This window comes from Gadus macrocephalus, chromosome 14 (genome assembly GCF_031168955.1).
Source record: "Gadus macrocephalus chromosome 14, ASM3116895v1".
Lineage (NCBI taxonomy): Eukaryota > Metazoa > Chordata > Actinopteri > Gadiformes > Gadidae > Gadus > Gadus macrocephalus.
In genome coordinates, this window is record NC_082395.1 from 13,418,598 (window position 1) to 13,437,183 (window position 18,586).

The 18,586-nt window shown below is 43.7% G+C and overlaps 1 protein-coding gene and 1 long non-coding RNA gene across 5 annotated transcripts in view; one reads left to right on the top strand and one right to left on the bottom strand.

Annotated features, from left to right (window-relative positions):
* Positions 1-15,751, top strand: part of acsf3 (acyl-CoA synthetase family member 3) — a 33,674-nt gene extending 17,923 nt beyond the window's left edge. For 3 of the 4 annotated variants that reach the window (XM_060070916.1, XM_060070917.1, XM_060070918.1), the window contains 5 exons: positions 1,550-1,650; positions 1,901-2,027; positions 12,109-12,243; positions 12,502-12,613; positions 13,771-15,751. In XM_060070916.1, coding sequence (XP_059926899.1) covers positions 1,550-1,650; positions 1,901-2,027; positions 12,109-12,243; positions 12,502-12,613; positions 13,771-13,891 — 596 coding nt within the window. In that variant the 3' untranslated portion in view covers positions 13,892-15,751. The remainder of the gene's footprint in view (positions 1-1,549; positions 1,651-1,900; positions 2,028-12,108; positions 12,244-12,501; positions 12,614-13,770) is intronic. The other variant, XR_009528892.1, reaches the window with a different exon arrangement.
* LOC132471692 (uncharacterized) lies at positions 1,587-8,287 on the bottom strand. Its single transcript, XR_009528893.1, has 3 exons — positions 7,897-8,287; positions 4,432-4,495; positions 1,587-1,717 (listed from the first exon to the last, which is right to left on the bottom strand). It is a non-coding gene; the product is annotated as an uncharacterized LOC132471692 (long non-coding RNA).
* Positions 15,752-18,586: the final 2,835 nt, after the last annotated feature.

Sequence of the window (18,586 nt, forward strand, 5' to 3'; positions counted from 1 at the left end):
GGCCTGAATTTATGATTCGGTATCAGACTCTATCAGGCTGAACCGAAGCCATTAATAACGGCAATGTTCATGAAACGAACAACGTAATATGAAACCTTTCAATCTAAATTGTTCAAACATTAAAGGAGACATATTATGGTGTTTTCCCAACAAGTAAATATAGTATTTGAGTTCCAGAAAACTTGTTTTTGAAGGAAAAAAAATCTCGCCTACCGCTATTCCCCTCTGGCGTCTGTAGCTTTTATGCAAATTAGCTGCTACCCATTGACCAATTAGCTGTCCGACTGAACCACAGCATGGAGGCGAAGGGGTTGTTGCCATTTGCGGACTCCTGGAGCGCTATATCTATATAAATAAATAATATAATATTATGTATGGGTATATAATATTATATCTAATATCACGGCCAAAAGCTATGTGCGCCTCGGATGATATTATGAATCATAAAGACTGCCTCTGACGTCTCTGGCACTTCCACAACAAGTAAAGACTCTTAGTGGGGGATGTCTCGGCCATGGTTGAGAAGAATTGGGGGAAAGTAACTTTGGCCTTGACTCTCTGAAGTCCATGAACCGCGTCATGGAGGAGAAAGCGATTGTACTCCGGGAGCTGAGCTGCCGGACTGCCGCCGAGCTCCCCGCGCTGGAGCTGCCGGACTGCCGCCGAAGCTTCGGTGGCACCGCTGGAGGCACGCTGGTGGCACGGCCTCCGTCGAAGCCGTCCGGCCGCTCCGGTGGTGTAGTCTGGGAGTTGAACTGCCGCCGAAGCTTTCCGGCTGCTCCGGCGGGTGTCCTCCGGGAGCTGAAAAGTTTGGCAGGGGTACCTCGGCGGCAGTCCGGTAGAGAAAGGGATTGTACTCCCGGAGCTGAGCTGCCGCCGAGTTCCCCCCGCCGGAGCTGCTCGTCCGCTGGTCCACAAAATCTAAGCTATGCTCTGATTGGAGGGGAGTGGGGAAGTGGGAGGTAATATTCAACTGTGCCCCCTTCCTACGTAGGAGGAGGCGCCGAAACTGACAGAAATGCATATCTCACTCAAAAAATGTACAGACTTTTTCAAAGTTTGTATGCGTGTGGGAGCACCAATGACCCAAAACAACACCCCAAATCCCAGGAAAAGTGTTGTTTTCATAATATGTCCCCTTTAATTTTTACATTTCTGTTATGATTCACACACAAAATGCCAGCATTTTCTCCATTAACATGCTGGGATGGTCAAGTAGAACTAGAAGTGCTTGTCCAATCGGGTAATTTTTCTATATATTTGAAAGGTATTCAAAATGCTTCAGCTTTTTAAGAAACAAGTATTTTATACATCATATATTTAAATATTTTACTTGTTTACAATGACAATGTATTTTATTTGATATTCACTTTATACGGCAGGCTCCTTGCTTTACCCTACATTGAATGTTTATCGGTTATACTGTGTGTGTGTGTGTGTGTGTGTGTGTGTGTGTGTGTGTGTGTGTGTGTGTGTGTGTGTGTGTGTGTGTGTGTGTGTGTGTGTGTGTGTGTGTGTGTGTGTGTGTGTGTGTGTGTGTTCATGACAGGTGCGGTTGGAGTTCCGCTACCTGGCGTAGAGGTCCGCATCGTCCTTGATAACGGTAGCAGCATCATCGTTGTTGCTGAAGGCAACCACAGAAACTGCCAGGTAATGACATCTGTACACCTGTTTCGCCAGTAGGTCACCGTCGTTTAGAGCTGGATGGGGATGGTACCTTGATAACAAATGTATACAATTACCTATCCCACAATAATCACAATAAGATGTGAATGATGATTATAGTTTGAATACTACCACAAACACTCACACCTCCTTTTTTTCACACACACATACAAACACACACACATGCACACAAACACACACACTCTAAGAAGTCTTTTTGTGGGTCTGTCTGCAGGTGTGTCCAGGTCTTGAGGGGAAGGAAGGCGATCTGTTAGTCCGAGGTGAGACTGTATTTAAGGAGTACTGGAACAAACCACAAGAGACCAAGGAGTCCTTCACGGCTGATGGATGGTTCAAAACAGGTACACACGCCACACCACTAAACCATACTACTCTGTGTTGCAGTGGCGTATAGTGTGCAAATTGATTCGCTTTTTTTATAAACGTTTTTTTTATTTACTTATACTTTAAATATTTAAGTATATATAATAACTTTTGATCCTTAAGTACAGTTAATATCAGATACTTTAAGACTTTTATTCAAGTAGTATTTTATTGGGTGACTTTGACTTTGACCAGATGAATTCTCTTGGAAGATATCTGTACTTTTAGTGTGTGGCTTTCGGGTACTTCTTCCACCACTGCTGTGTTGTATACCACACAAATCTACTTGATACCTGCACCTGTACCCACAACCTGGTAGCACGCAATTTTGTGTTCATGCTCATGAAAATAAATCGTGTCCCAGAGCACGATTGTCTGACTTTTCGTGCTACACAGAACAAAATGTGAAGCAGCTCAGCTGCCAAACTTACAGGTTCCATGGCATTGTACTTTATGGAAGGTGGAGGGTGGGGGTGTGGCCCTGAGCAGCTTGCGGCCACGGTACTATGCGCTAAAGTTTACAGTGAATGTATGGCAATGGCTCGGATTCATAATATCATCCGGAGTCGCACACAGTTTCTGGCGGATTGTTATATATACAACCCACTATAAAGGCAGTTGTTTGAAATTTCAAAATGTGATCATTGACTCTATTACTATATCTTACATTTCTTGGATAATGAAGGCTTGCACCAGCCGCCCATGATAACTTCTCAGCTTTATAGAACATTTTTGAAATCGCCAAATTACTTGGTAATGAACTTGTAATCTTGTAAACTTTCATATTCCTCACAGCTGACTATTTTATGATCATTCTTATGTCAATGAACATAAATGGCGTTATTTTGCCTTTTATAATTATTAATCCCGCCAAATTATACACTTAAGCGGTCATGTTTGGAACACAGTTTATGCATGTTTCTACTTGTTGCATTGAGGGTTGCTTGTTATATGACTAATGCATTTTTAACTGTACCTTAAAAACAGGTGCACTTTCTGGATAGTCTGCTTCTGTTCCTGGGACATTTTTCTTGAAAAACATTAATCATGTCACCTGTCTTAAAGGTCCTCCTCAACTGTTATGTTTGCAAAGAAAAATTTTCATTTGCATTGCTACTACTAAATATTGCATTAATGCATTATATTCATACAATTTCAATTGCTACCATGTTCTTTCTGCTGGGACTTCCAAATTCCCATCTTGGATTATTAAAGTATAATTGGGTGTCAAGCAGCGAAGCTGCGAGACAACCTTTTGTTTTCGTATGAGTTCCTATTATTATTATTTACCTGCATTGGGAGTCTATGGCAGCCCAAAGAACGCCTTGGTGAAAAGTTGTGAAATTTGGCACAGTGGTTCAGGACAGCCACATTAGCCCATCAAGCTAATTTCAGGTCGCTAGCCCATCAGCTCTAGTTATTATTATTATTGACCTGCAATGGGATTCTATGGCAGCCCATAGAACGCCTTGGTGAAAAGTTGTGGGCACACTCGTCCCATTAGCCCATGAAGCCAATTTGAGGTCGCTAGCTCATCAGCTCTAGCGCCACTAACAGGTCAAAGTTGGACATGCATTCATGTTTATACCGAGACGTTCATCATGTAGCCACCCATTCCACGAGCCGTCGTTATTACCGATTACCGAGACGGTCGTCATGTCGCCACCTAGCCGATTACGTCCATCCGGCAGAATTAGTTTACCGATTACCGAGACGCGTACTCTCATAATGCTAGTTCATTCCACCAGCTATCATTATTACCGATTACCGAGACGTCGTCATGTAGCCACCCAGCCGTTTGCGTCCGTCCGGCAGAATAAGGTTTATCGAGTCCCATTACGCTTGACACCCACATTGCTGCTCGCAGCTATATTTTTATATTATCTTCCTTACACTTATCTACAAGGTTCCAATGCCTGTCAACACCAGATACAAAACATATTCAAGACAAACATTTTAGCAGCTTATTGTCAGAGGGGCACACAAAACTCCAATCTGACACTATACAAGTCTACAAGTTTGAATTCTCATGTTCTCATTCATATATGCAGCTCTCGAAAAGTGCCATGACTTTTTTTTTTTTTTTCACTGTTGTCCACAATCAGCAATGCTGATTGTCTCATCGCTAACTATTTTACTGTATAGTCATTTAGCAGGCACTTTTATCCAGACTGACTAGCATTGACCTGGTAGAAACGTGTCCTTAAAGAGCAGTGTTAGCGGTATCGTGCACATGGATACAATTGGGAGTTGAACCCGGTATCTTTTGACTGAAAGTCAAGCACACCTCCCACTATCTACTGTATTATAATAATTCATGTAACATTGAAGAATGGTACACAACAAAAACAATCATAACATGTACAATAGATCAACACGTACCACACCTCTCTTTATTTCTTTATTTTCATCGGTTCATCTATTTTCTCTCTTGTGCTCTCTGACGCTGTAAGAGAAGCAAAGCAATCAAGGTTTTGTGTGTGTTGTGTGTGTGTGTGTGTGTGTGTGCTAGTATGTACTATAAATTATGATTTTTCTTTGCCATTTTTCCCTATTTTAATGGTCGTGACATCACCTGTCCTCTCACTCGCTATCCCCCCCATTCTTTTTTATCACATTCCCCTTCTTCCACTTCTTTCTCCTCTTATCTCTCCCAATTATGTTTCTTTCTACCCTCCATCTCTCCTTCCATCTCCATCTGTCTGTTTTCTAATTCAGTTCAATGTGCCTACAAATAACGTGTGTGTGTGTGTGTGTGTGTGTGTGTGTGTGTGTGTGTGTGTGTGTGTGTGTGTGTGTGTGTGTGTGTGTGTGTGTGTGTGTGTGTGTGTGTGTGTGTGTGTGTGTGTGTGTGTGTGTGTGAGTTGAGGTGTTACTCTTTGCTTAGTTCTGTTCTTTGTCTCTCATCCCCATTAACCCATACACCTCTCTCGCTCCCACTCCCTCAATCTTCCTCTACCTCTCTCACCCGTAGTCGGCTAGGTGGTCCATACCTAGTAGTCACAGCTAGGTGGTCCATACCTAGTAGTCACAGCTCCAACCGGGAGCTGTGGTATGGACCACTTTAAAAGTGTTATTCCACAATCTTTCGACCCCACGCTTTTGTCTCCGTGGAATAAATTGTTACATTCAGAACAGAAAAATGACAAAAATCGAATGGTCTCCTTAAAACAACATGACATGAGAATACCTTCTAATTTATCGGCTAATTTCTCTAGACCGAACATACAGATGAATGCTTGTTTTTCCCAAACAATTTGATCGTATCGCTATATTTAACTGGGTGGATGTTATTCGGACCATATATAACACAGAATTATAACTGTAAGATTAGGTCATTGCACTACTTCCAATCAAATCCTAAATCATCCAATCCCTCTTGCATCATCCCACCGTTAAGACCCTCTTTGACTATTTTTGACATGGAAAAACACCACATTATGGTAGCAGGATTGAAGCCACTATAAAAAAAACTTTACACCTGTTAGGAAGGCACTTGGTATCAAATATATATACAAATATATGTGTGTTTAACAACTTGTACAGGTATATACACCTTGTGTAAGCCTTGTAGTTTTGTTTTTCATTCAACTCAAATGGTTTTCTTTGCCAGGGCTTTTTCTTGTGGTTAATAACATTAAGAACATATGGTGAAAACCTTCTTCTGCTGATTATCAGTTTGTGCACAATGCTGAAGCTACCTCTAGTCTACGTTGAGAGAACAGCAGGAAATGTGAGATGAAAAATATGATTTAAAACCACTTTGAAAGTGTCTCTGTTAAAGGCAGTTTTCGTGGTGGGCAGGGTTGGATGAAGGGGATGAAGAAGATTGACAAGGATGAGGATGTTGCTGACATACAGGAGTGTTGCTTTGGGTGAGGTGAGGGGCGTGAGGGAGGAGCCTCAAAGGAGATCAAGAGATCAAGAGATGGATAAACTGGATGGTGTCTGATGGGGTCTCCCCCAGCCCTGCAGAGAGTCTGAACTATGGGGCGTGAATGGCAGCTCTATAGGGAGCCTGTCAACATCTCTCTCTTATTCTCTCTCTCTTGCTCTCCAGCCTGTCGCTCTCTCCATCCTAACCTCTTCGCTTGCTCATCTATGGCACTACCTCACCTCCTATCTGTCTATCAGCCCCTTTCTTTTGCTCTCACTCCCAACCTCACTTCCACTCTACCACAATCTCTCACACTCCCTCTGGCATGCGATCTTAATCGGGATTAAACCGGATTAAAATACATTTAACTTTACACTTAGGTAGGTGAAAGTCATGTCTACGGCCGGGGGAAAATCCATTTACCTAACAACCACAATTCTTATTTTCGATGATTCTGAATTGAAATCCCACGTCCTGCATGGTTACACCTCTCAAGGAGTGGGCAACACCATGATGACATCCATCATGGAGTCATTGTTATCTGCCGCATGAAACGTAATCAGTTACATTAACATAAAGCCGTCAAATATGTTACATTTAACACGTTGGATCACTCTTGCGTGATATTAATTAGTGGGAAAATGAATCCATGGCCGACGTGAAGGATGATATATAACGGCAGAAGTGCTTTTTCGGGGCTTGGGGATCCACTATTCATTGTCATTAAGGCTTGCATCACCATGCCAACAGCCTTAATGCATTAATATTCATGTATGCGCTAACAGTGTCTGTGACATGTTCTCTCCAGAGAAGATGTTTGCATCGTGGTCCCATTTAGTTATTTCTGTGACAGGGCAATGAAATGGGCTTTTCATTAAACAGTGGAAACTATTTGTTGATTGCAAAGAAATAAAATACAATGACTAACCATGTGCATATATAAAAAAGAGAGTAATGACAGATTATAATGAATGACTTCATGTACTTTGTTATTGGACCGTTATTGCGAAGTCCACGTCTTGTTATCAAATGTTTATATGTCAGTAGACACACAGTACAGCAGTGTACTGTCAAATAATGTGGGCCGCACAAGAAGGGGATGTGGGACAAAATTAACAAAATTATATATTTAAAGCACGCGCACACACTCAAACACTCACATCAGACACACAATCTAACACACACACACCCACACAGATTTGGGTTAGCTAATGGGTTTAGTTGCATGCACTGTTCCACATTGCGGTTTTGATGAGAGGAGAGGAGGATGCTGCTGTTAAGGTCGAGAGACATGAACAAATCCATGCCCAACTACTTGACTTAAAATGCTGTAAGTAACAATGACAAGACTTACATTAAAACATAAAATATTCAAAGTATAGGTCTATTGCAAGCTCGGTAAGATAGCTCACTTAGTAGGTTCATCAGTACTTACAACTAGGAATAAAGCTCACCACACAAACTATGTAGCACTCTGTAGCAACAAACAGCGATGTAGTGGCAGGCCACAAACAATCATTACCCTGGCAATAGTAAACAAACGACAGTGGCGTCATATGCTGTCAATCCCCTAACTTCCGGGGAAGTTCGATATAGCTCACTACATGTTCTTCTTTGACGTGTAGCTCATGCCAGCCACCAAGCTAGGGTCAAATTGTAATTCATTGTAGATCTGCACTCAACACATTGATTTGCTATCGCTCTTTCTCTTCCGAACCCTTCACCCCTCCTGTCCATGCACACGTTGAATATAATCATGCAAGGGATGAAGGATTGTTGTTGGGTTTCAGAGTAGACGGCTGGCTGACTCCGGATTGATTCTGTTATTATATTAGGGATGCCAGAAATACCTAAAAACTTGAATCAAACACACAGTCTAAATCTCAGTGTTTTCCCACGCTTTTCATCAACCTCATATTTTGTTATTATTTGATTGAGATCCCCCTAACGGCAGAGAGTATATATTATACCTATAACAGCAATTGTGCAGTCCGTTTTAGTCATCGTCCTATGAATTTGAGCAACATTGAGTTTGTTTCCCTTCATCGATGCGTATTGGACGTTGTTGGTGTGAAACCAGTCCCTTGGTTTCAGAACTTTCCCTGCCCTCCAAACTAGTCGGCTGTTCCTTTGCCTGAAGCCCCTGAATACCGGGAAAGCCCAGAGCAATTAGGCACCTTATCGTTTTAATTAAGAAAGCCATTTGACCGTATCTACCGCAGTGCAATGACACGCATAATGTGTGTGCGTGTGCGTGTGTGTGTACACACCTTTCTAAAGGGGACAGCCACTCAGTCTCCCTCTATCACTGCTCCCGAACGAGTTCAAAGGTCAAAGCCAGTTACAACCTCACTAATTCAACTCTACTCCTACCCTTCCCCCAGCCTGAACTATCCATAATGATACACTCTTACCCAGCACACACAGACAGACTTACAGACGACCCCTTGACACCAACACAAACTGACACACACACGTCATGCTCAGGTGCTTATCGTTCTGCGTGTATTTTTCGCGCTACTCTCCCACAAGCATGTACATGAGAACAGAGCCACTCAGCGTGACTACGGCTCTCCCCATCTTAAGTCCTCTGCTCTGAGGAGATGGGATGCTGTTGGAGGAGGAGGAGGTGGGGCCAAAAAACACAATCGTTCCTCCTCTGCTCCGTCCCCTCCTCATACTTGTCGTCATCCTCCTCCTTTTACACCCAGGCACTTGGAGCAGGTGTCTGGGTGCTTACTCCAGTTGGGTTGATGTTTACTATCCCCCTCCTCCCCCTCCCCTCTCCCCCTCCCCCCCCCCCCCCCCCCCCCCCTCGTAACCCATCTCCTCAGAGGTGGGGGGTGACAGTAAAAACCACCCAGACTGGAGATAACACCCAGACACTGGCTCCTTTTCTCTCTCTCCCCTCCTCTGTTCCTCCGCTCTCCTCCCCTGCCACCCTCCCTCCATCAGCACGGAGCGGTGGACTGTGAAGACATTCCCGATATCTAAATTTACCCACTGTATCAATCTTGTTTAATAGAGTGGAGCGTTCGCGGTTGCGCCGCGGTGTGCCGAGCGTGCGTGTGGAGAGCGGTCGGTGTGGGGTGGGGGTGTTGCCGGGGCCGCGGCTGATAAATGGTTTGTGCAGAGGCGACGGACGCACGTGATAGATCATGAAATATGTATGATTTATCCCAGCTAATAAACAGGAATGCAGTGTGTGATGTATGGGGACAGATGGGCTGTCATCTGCTGTTACCACGGCGACCAGGAAGATTAAGGTTGGGGGAGACAGACGGCAGGAAGTAGGTGGAGGCCAGAAGGCAGTGTCTGTGCAGGCAGGGGAGGGATGAATGAATGATGGGTTATCAGCAGAACTAGTGCAGTACTACATGAGTACTTGCTGTCAGTACTTGCTGTACTATGTTTTATTTTTTTCTAGCAAAAATAGTACTGTAACATATTAATAAAGCACTAGTTGGTATTTAAGTTATTTTTATTAATCAGTAATATCCATATCAAACAGTACTAGTTGTTTTTGGTCAGTAATGGTTAATGTAAGACAGTAGTAATATATATTGATACACTTCTGTTGCAATGGTTGCTTCACAGAGAAGTTGCAACACACACACACACGCGCACGCACGCACGCACGCACACACACACACACACACAGTCCTTCTCTGTCCTTGTGTTTGCCTTTGCCCCCTGCCCCACCCCAACCCTTGTGACAGCCCAACTGTACACACTCCAAACGACACACACACACGTGTTTCTTGCTCCAGATGCATTCTGAAACAGGCGCATCAGTGCAGGTTTGCGATGGCATTGCTCACAGGTAAAATTAGCATGGTGCTAATGTGGGGACCGTCTCTGTTTTTAAGGACAACCTTTTGTCAGAGTTCACACTGTGCAAATAACAATAGCAACACACACTCTTATCTCAACACATGCCTACAGGCTAAGGTTGCTCACGTAGCAGTCATTTATGAAGGCACATTAGTCTCAATAAAAACAAAAACAAAACTAGATTCCCAGATCTTTTTGCTATTTACAAATAAATATAAGAGAATAGATTTAGAGGTGCACAAAAAGGTATCTCATAAATCCACACAATTTGAATACAAAGTTTTCCGGTGGATTTCATGTGATTATGAATGTTTTTTGGTGTTTATTTTTGTTTCTTTTTACAAGTCTATATCTAAAAGATAGAATATGTAATTCTCTGTCGCTGGATGGCTATTTATCTCTTTATCAAAAGAAGAAAAGAAACCAGTCTGTTTGATGTCGTGCTGCAGCGTGGGTTCATGGGAGTTGGGTTCTCTTGCCGGTGAAAATCAATCTGACGCGAAGCAGCAAACATGTTCACAGACGCGATAATGTGTGAAAGTTTTATTCACGTTACGTTTAATCCTGTGTTGTCATTTCATTTTAAGAAAATAGCCGCAACGAATGTCAGTCCAAGTAGCGTTCAGCTGCCAAGTTCAGTTGAGCTGTAGATGAGTTATATGGAGAATTACATCGTAGGCTAAGTTAGCCTAGCCCTGTTATACGCGGTCAAAAGAACAGTAAAGTTTCAGCGTGTTGAACGTTGTTATAACTTTATATCATAACACATCGTGGTTGGCTAGATCGATATTAAAATGTACCATCACTAATTATGGTATGTAGCCCTCTACAGATTGACAAGTTATCACAGTTATCACTGCTGGAAAGCTACGTTTGAATTTCTGCACAGCTGATGCAACATGCACAAGAGCATTGTAATAAGGGGTGTAACGGTACACTGAAGTCACGGTTTGGTTCATACCAAGGTTCAGACATCACCGTTCGGTACAATGAAGGGAAACGAAAAAACAAAAATGCAGAAGGAAATTCTTTTTTATTGTCTCAGGTTGTACCACCTAGTGTCATACAGTCTCCCCTGAACTAGCTGCAACAGCCTGAACTGTGTAATCTAAGATGTAAACAGTAACCGATAAGTACCCGCATCACCTCCAGACTCCATCTGAGACTGAAAATTCAGCATGGCTTATTTATGCAAGTGCAAAGTACACAGAATTTGCGCACTTCCACCGGAGGGTGCGGGTCGGTTCGGGGCGGCTTGGTGGAGTACTGAAGGTGCGGTTCGATAGCCGCGGCAGCTACGTTAGCTTAAACTACAATATAGCCTTTCTTTCCCTTAAGTAGACCTCAGGCAATTTCACCAATTAGCAATTAGCACCTACTTGCAATTTCACTCTGATTTGCAAATCCTCTTTTGTCTCCTCTTATTTCTTAACTCTGCTAACCCAACCCTTCAGAAAAAATAGCGTTCAAATTACCCCTAGCCCCTCCCGGCAGTGCTCTCTAAAACAATTGTAATCCAAATTAAAGACAACTTCTAATTGTATCATTTATTTCAACTCAAAGTCTGGCTTATTATGTTAAGTGCAGGTATGTAAGGATTTCCCTGGCAAAAAAAATTGAATAAAAAAGAATCTTAGAGTGGATAGCTATCTAGTTTTCCGACTTCAGTCCTCACTCCCTGTGTTTCCGATATTTCCGGATGGGAGTTCGGGGAAATTACGCCAATCAGAATCGACAAAAAAAATTGAAAAGTCTAGTCGTTTTTACAGATTATAATACCGAAATATTACATATTCTACCTTTTGTAGACATTGTACCACCAGTCATTGGTAAGTACAGAACAAGTCTCGGGTCCAGTAGTCCTACTATGTTAAAGCAGAATCTGGGATCCAGTAGTCCTACTATGTTAGAACAGAATCTGGGATCCAGTAGTCCTACTGTGTCACAGTAGGATCTGGGATCCAGTACTCCTTCTATGTTACTGCACAATCTGGAATACAGTAGGGCTACTATGTTACAACATAATCTGGGATCCAGTTGTCCTATTTTAGAGCAGAATCTTGCCCCCAGTACTCCTTCTATGATACAGCAGAATCTAGGATCCAGTACTACTGAATCAAACTGCTAAAAACTGCTGAAACTGACTTGCACAATTAGAGAAAGCTGTCAGAAAGGGATTTCTAAAGTGACCAGGCTGCAAGGTGTTGAGCCCTTAACAGACACTTTGCTGTTTACAGCAACAGTAACAGCAGTTTGTGTTTCTGTTACTAGCCAATTACGTGCTTCCAGATCCCTGTTTTTAGTAACGTTGGACGTTTGTTGCCTCTCTGGTTGTCTGCCTGTATTAGGAGACACTGCGGTCTACAAGGACGGAGTGTACTGGATCATGGGCCGCACCAGCGTCGACATCATCAAAAGCGGCGGATATAAGATCAGCGCCCTCGATGTGGAGCGCCAACTATTGGCCCACCCAGACATTACAGGTGAGGAGAAGTCAACACACAGGTGATGGAGCAGATTATGTTCTTTACTTGGAGGCGTCCTATAGTGGTAGATGCAATTCCGGGAGAGTTTTGTATCAAATTGTATGATATTTCAGTAGGATGCCAAACTACTGTGTTGTTTTTTTTCATCTAGATGGATGTCATTGTCATTTTGAAGTTGCTGAACACATTATTTTTGTAGCAAACCTTTATTAGACATTATTATACCTCTGACCAGTGTCCTTTGACCTTTGACAGATGTGGCGGTGATCGGTGTGCAGGACCAGACCTGGGGGCAGAAGGTCACGGCGGTGGTGGAGCTGGAGGGGGGGCACAGCATGACGCTGGACCAGCTCAAGGCCTGGGCCAGGTACTGAGATAGTCGGTCGGGTGTTGGACTCCCGACCCAAAGGTTCTTGGTTTGAAGCCCACTGTACAAAGCATAACAGTATCCCTGTACACAGTGTCCCAGTGTAAGAGACCCCGGCCTAATCCCTCCCTGGTCCTTAATGAATCTGAACTAACCTAACCCTAAACTCAAAAAAAATAAATAATAATTATACTGAGACCTTCTGCAGCTTGGGCTCAGCTGCCCTTCCAGTTCAGGTCCATCTGGGGTTTTCATTAATATCTTGGTAGAATGACAAATGGGCTGCTTTTTACATCACACTTCAGGGGGCTTATCATTATAGAAACGCAAAACAAGAACAGGTAGGAAAACTTTTGTGTTATTTTTTACATTTCCATCACCAATACATTCGTAATATGCTAATAATACCATAAGATAATCATTTGTATATACCCTCATGTTACATCAGCTGGAAGAAGGCTTGATATCTGAAGTCAAAGTAAGGCTAGGGCAATGTTAGTTAAAGACGGCGAGCGAGGTAAAGGGGAAGATGGTTGCTTAGTGTAAAGTGCCTTGGCTCGAGCTGTCTCTTCAAATAACTCTCAGAATCAGTGCTCAGCAACAACCAACACAGGGAGCCCAGCTGAAATACACACACACACACACACACACACACACACGCACTGACACATGTATACAATTCACTGACGTCCCAAAACTAGGTTAGCTAAGGATAGTCATGACTTGCTGGAGGCAAAACGTGAGCCACCAAAATAAAACAGTAAAACCACTGGTGCTGAACAACTAAACTGTTGCTGCGATCTGCTGGGTTCATCAGGCTGTTCTGTCTGCCTCACTGACATGAGATAGAGAGAGAATCCATGAGAGCGAGGGAGAAAAATATAGTAAAATCTGAGACATTAGGCAGGGATAGAGATGAAAAGGGAGAAAGAGAGGTGGAGTGGTAAGGTTAAAAAGAGCCAGAGAGAGGATTGATGAGCGAGAGACATTTCACATCTCATTGTCCCTTCTTTGACATAGGGCTTGTTTTCCCTTGTTTACTTCCCTAGTATGCGTGTGTCTGTGTTTGTGTGTGAGTCTTTCTCTATAATGTTTATGCATTCATTTAGTTGTAGATGCTTGGTATTTTAAGCAATTTATTTTCTCTGTGTGTTCAGGGAGCACATGGCCCCCTACACCATCCCGACTTGTCTCCTGGTGCTCGACCAGATTCCCCGGAACCAGATGGGAAAAGTCAACAAGAAAGAGCTACTGCAACACTTCTTTCCCGGCTCCTAGACCCATCACCGTGGCTTTTCTTACCAAGACATGCCCCCCCCCCCCCCCCCCCTTCTCTTGAGTCTATCCCCATGACCCAGACATGCATTCATTAGAATGCTATTCAATTTTAAATTGTCAAAATTTGTATTAAATATGACAATTATGTTAATTGTTCCACAATGGGTGTGTGTGTGTGTGTGTGTAAGACTGCATAGTCGCGTGTGTGTCCTGCCATTTGCAGCTGTGGTTCAGGAGGTGCGATAAGAACCTGAAGGCAGATCCTCCTCAGAGATCCTCTCTCCCTCTTTCTCTATCTTTTTTTCTGTCCTTCTCTTTTGCTCTTTATGTCTCTTCTCTCTTTTCATCAGCCTCATGCAGCTCTTCACTAAATCCAGGGCTCTGACAAGCAGCGACTCGTTCGATTGGTATGAACCCCATTCAAAAGTCTGCTTCTAACCAAGTACCGGTACAGTCCAAATGCATTGGGGAGGTAACTTGTGAGGACTTGGGAAAAGCAAGTATCCAAGAATGCATTTCACAACAACCAGCGGCACTGCGTCAGGAGGAGTTACTCCTAGTGTACTCCTGAGTCATACTTGCCAAGTACAGAGTACGCAAGTCCGAACATGCCGTATTTGATTTAGAGAGGCCCGGTATCTCGTTCCAACCTGCGATTGGTCCAAAATATCACATGGTTACAGTAGGATCTGGATAGTGGGCTTTTACCTATTGTCAGACCCTCCAGGATTTCGGGATGTTGCGATTCGCAACTTCAACGCAACATCAATCATTCACCGCGAATTGAGGACGGTGTCGCAATTTTAACCAACCACCGCAACTTTCCCGCAAATTTGACCATTCAGTGGCGTCATCTTGAACTGACGTCGACAAACAACCTTCCGCCTTACTTCCATGTTTACTACTTCAAGCGATTGAAGCATTCATGCAGCATGTGCGTGTCCAACGTTTCACACTTGCCGACCAAAATAACTGCGAAAGATCGCGAAAAGCAGTATCCTGCTTTCTACATGAAAGCGAGGGGAAATTATTTGCACTGCATGCAACATTGTGGTGGAACATAAGCGGAAATCTTCCATTGATAAGCATTTTGCCACTGCGAAACATAACTACAGAACTGCAGAACTGCAGGCAGGACGTTAGACGACGAGGCAGATCACTATGACACAGGCTGTGGCATCCAAGTCAATTGCCAGTGCGGACAGAATCAAGAATAAATTATTCATAGGACCATTTCTCAGTGTTTTTTTCTTTTTAATTAATGTTTTTTCAGTAATAACTTAATATTTAATAATTACTCAGGGAAAATTGCAGTAATAACTTAATATTTAACATTAGGAAAATCACAACTTTTATTGCAACTTTCACTTCCTCTAGCACTGTAATCGCAACAAAAACCTTAAAAACACGCAACTTTCATCGCAACTTTATGGAAAAGCTCACGCAACAGCAGGCATTTTAGGCCGCAACAATCTCAAAAAAGGCCCGCGAAATCCTGGAGGGACTGTATTGTTCAGGAATGGCAAAGCAAGAGCAAATGTTGCTGAATTAAATAATTAGATGACATACATGTACCTTTCATAGTCTTTCACAAAGATAGGCAGAATTATTGCTAAAGCTAGCAAGCTAGACAGGAGTTTTTGGGGAGGGGCTTTGGTGGGAGGCTTGATAGGAGGGATTGGGATTTTCTCGGTTCGATTCTTTCAAAAATGTTTCTCCCAATTGCCTATCCTAGCTTTAAAGTCACGTAACAATGTTTCTTAATGCACAAGATGTCTTCGGGCAATGAATGTAATTTTTGTCATGTCGTATGTTATATACATGGAGTCTGAGATCAATAAATTGTAGATTGCTATTTAATTCATGTATGCATTCACAACCCAATGTATGTGGGTGGTTCTTTTGCTCTTTGTATGCAGTGACTGAGCATAACGGAGGACAATAACGCCCAATCCCAATTCACTTCTTGCCTTACCACTTACCCCTACCCCTCTGTTTGAGGGGTAGGGCTAGGAAGTTAGGCTACATCGCCCTCCAAAAGTCTTACAAAACATCGGCAAGACAGTGGCGAATGCCGCACCAGCAACCAAAGAAAACAACAAATGTATTTAAAAATCACTACTGCTGCAGATGGCATTGTTTGATTCAAAATGTCTGTCAACTATGGAAGGACATTAGTGCAAATAACCTCTGGCAGCTCGGCCACGCCACGCATGGCCTTGAGTGTCCCTTGCCTACCATTCACTCATTATTTGATGCATGCTCGCGCAGGGCAAGGGATTGTGGAAAGGCTTGCATGCGGGCGGGGGATTGCGGCACGTTGAAAGGGGAGGGAGAAAGTTAAATTTATAAAAAATGAATGGGTCTTGCAGTGGTAAACTACTACAAGCAACCACTAGGAAGGGGGTGGGGAGTTGCCACGTGTTCTCGAAAAGGAGACCACGCTTTTTATGGGGCCGAGTTTATAGAAATGTTGCCTAAACACAACCAAAGTATGCGTGTTAACACGTAATATTTGGAAACGGCAACGCAACAAAAATCTACATTAATGTGGATTTTATGATCGAGGCCAATGATGGACCTTAACACATAGCACATTTAGGAAATGTTTTTCAACTGAAAACATCGGACTATCCAGGCAGCTTTATAATGGCTCAGCCTTTATAACCCCTCCAAAAGTCTCATAGTGCCTCTCATTCACATTGTATTCGACTCGTGGTCGCGTGGGGCAAGGGATTCTGGGAAGGCACGTGTGAGGGAGGCTGATCGCAGCGCATGTAGAGGGGAGGGACAGAAGTTGAACTTCAGTTAACGATTGGACCATCGACATTGAGTGTATACTAGCAGACCTTACGGACTCGCAGTGGATTTTAATTTCCTGGTTTTAAGCACTTCCATCAACAAAGACGTAATCTCCCCCAAGCAGCCACTAGAGAGAATGCGGGGCTTTGACATGCTCTGTCATTTGCGAGTGAACACACCAAAATAAGACCCGACTTGTTAACATGTCCATTATTTTTGCAATAACATGTCAAATTATAACATTTTATATTAGGTCCTGTTAGAGGATACATTTAAAAAATGTTAATTGCGCTTATGGCCTTCCATAGTTAACAAACTCGTCACATGGCTGCATAAACAACATAGATGACTACTGCTTACGTAACAGGGCTTCCAAGGGTCGTCCCCCTTCACAGCGGAAGATTTCTTTCACATGTCGAAAAGCGAGGTACACTCGGAAAAAGGAGGGGGAGAAATGACCAACACCCATGGTGGGGAGAAGGATCGCAAGTAACCCCCCCCCCCGCCATCCTCACCCAAACTCCACCTTACCAGACAATGAAATGCTATCACACACCCGCACATTTAGACACACGTCACGCCTACATACAAGTCTGCACACATGCACATGCGTGCACGTTGGTGGGCCTGCAGCCACCAGAGAGCTGATTAAGAGCAGAGGTATCGATCGGTGGGCTGGCAGGTGGCGATGGATGAGGCAGCAGGAGAACCAGAGACGCCCACAGACCCCCACATAAATACCCCCACGTTGCCTGACCCCCAGCCCAGTGGAAGACCGGGCCAGCTAGGGTGAAGGGTCCTGGGCCCTGGGGTGATGGGAGAGCCTACGCTGTGGAGTGTTGAGTGGGTGGCCTGGAGGAGAGAGGAGAGAAGGAGATAGGACTGGTGTAGCGGAGGACAGAGAGGATACAGAGAGAGAGGATGAAGGTAACGCATACTGGTAAGATATTTGGGGAAGAAAGGAGTAGGTTGGTGGAGGTTGAAAGGCGAGACATTGCCAGTTTGACACCTGGCCATATAGTCCAGGTAGTGTCTGGGGGGGCAGAGAAAAGGCTCTGGCCGAACAGGAAGTGTTCAGAATACACCTGAACCCCCACCAGGAATGTAGGGGTGATTGGGGTATTCCCATGACTCCCAACTGACTGAACGTTCATGCCCTTGAACTAGTTCTGCCCCCCTCTCTCTCTGGCTCTGACCCTCTCTCTGAAACTGGTGTGCTGGGGAAGCGGTTGTCTGCAGATGGCTGCTTATTGGGCCCTAGGGTGCTCTGTGTGTGGGTGGGTGGGGGAGGGGGTGTTGTCTTTGAGGCCTGGGGTGATAATGCCAGGCAGTTATGTGTTGCGAGGAAGGTTCTTCTGCTTGTGTATGTTGTGTTAAGGGGTAGGGGGAATATTGTTTGTTAGAAGCGTGTGTGTGTTTGAAGGTGGACCGCTGTGTTTTATGTGTCTAGAGAACAGACTATGTGTTGCTGACAAGACAACAGCATAAAAGCATGAACTAGCCTTGTATGGTCCACCTTCACCCTCTCCTCTTCCTCTCCCTGTCTCATACCCCGTGACTCATACATCTGACAGATTGTCCGACGAAATAACTGAATAATAACTTAGAACCCTTGAAGGACAAATCCCTTTTTCGGTGTTCCTTCTCAAGGTTCCTTGCCTCTGGAATTTAGGGGTTTCTCCTTGTCCTTTTAGAGGAAACTGGGAAAAGGCAATTTACCTGGTAGGTCTGATTTGAAAATAGATGGTATTTATATGTAATGTATTTTCCAATATTTGATGGCCAGACAGTGATTTTAGGAAAGCACGTATAAAGCACTACTGTCTTATGGAAAAAAATTCTTAGTGTGACCCGTCTCTTTTAATCACGTTAAAATACAATTGGCTTGACTTG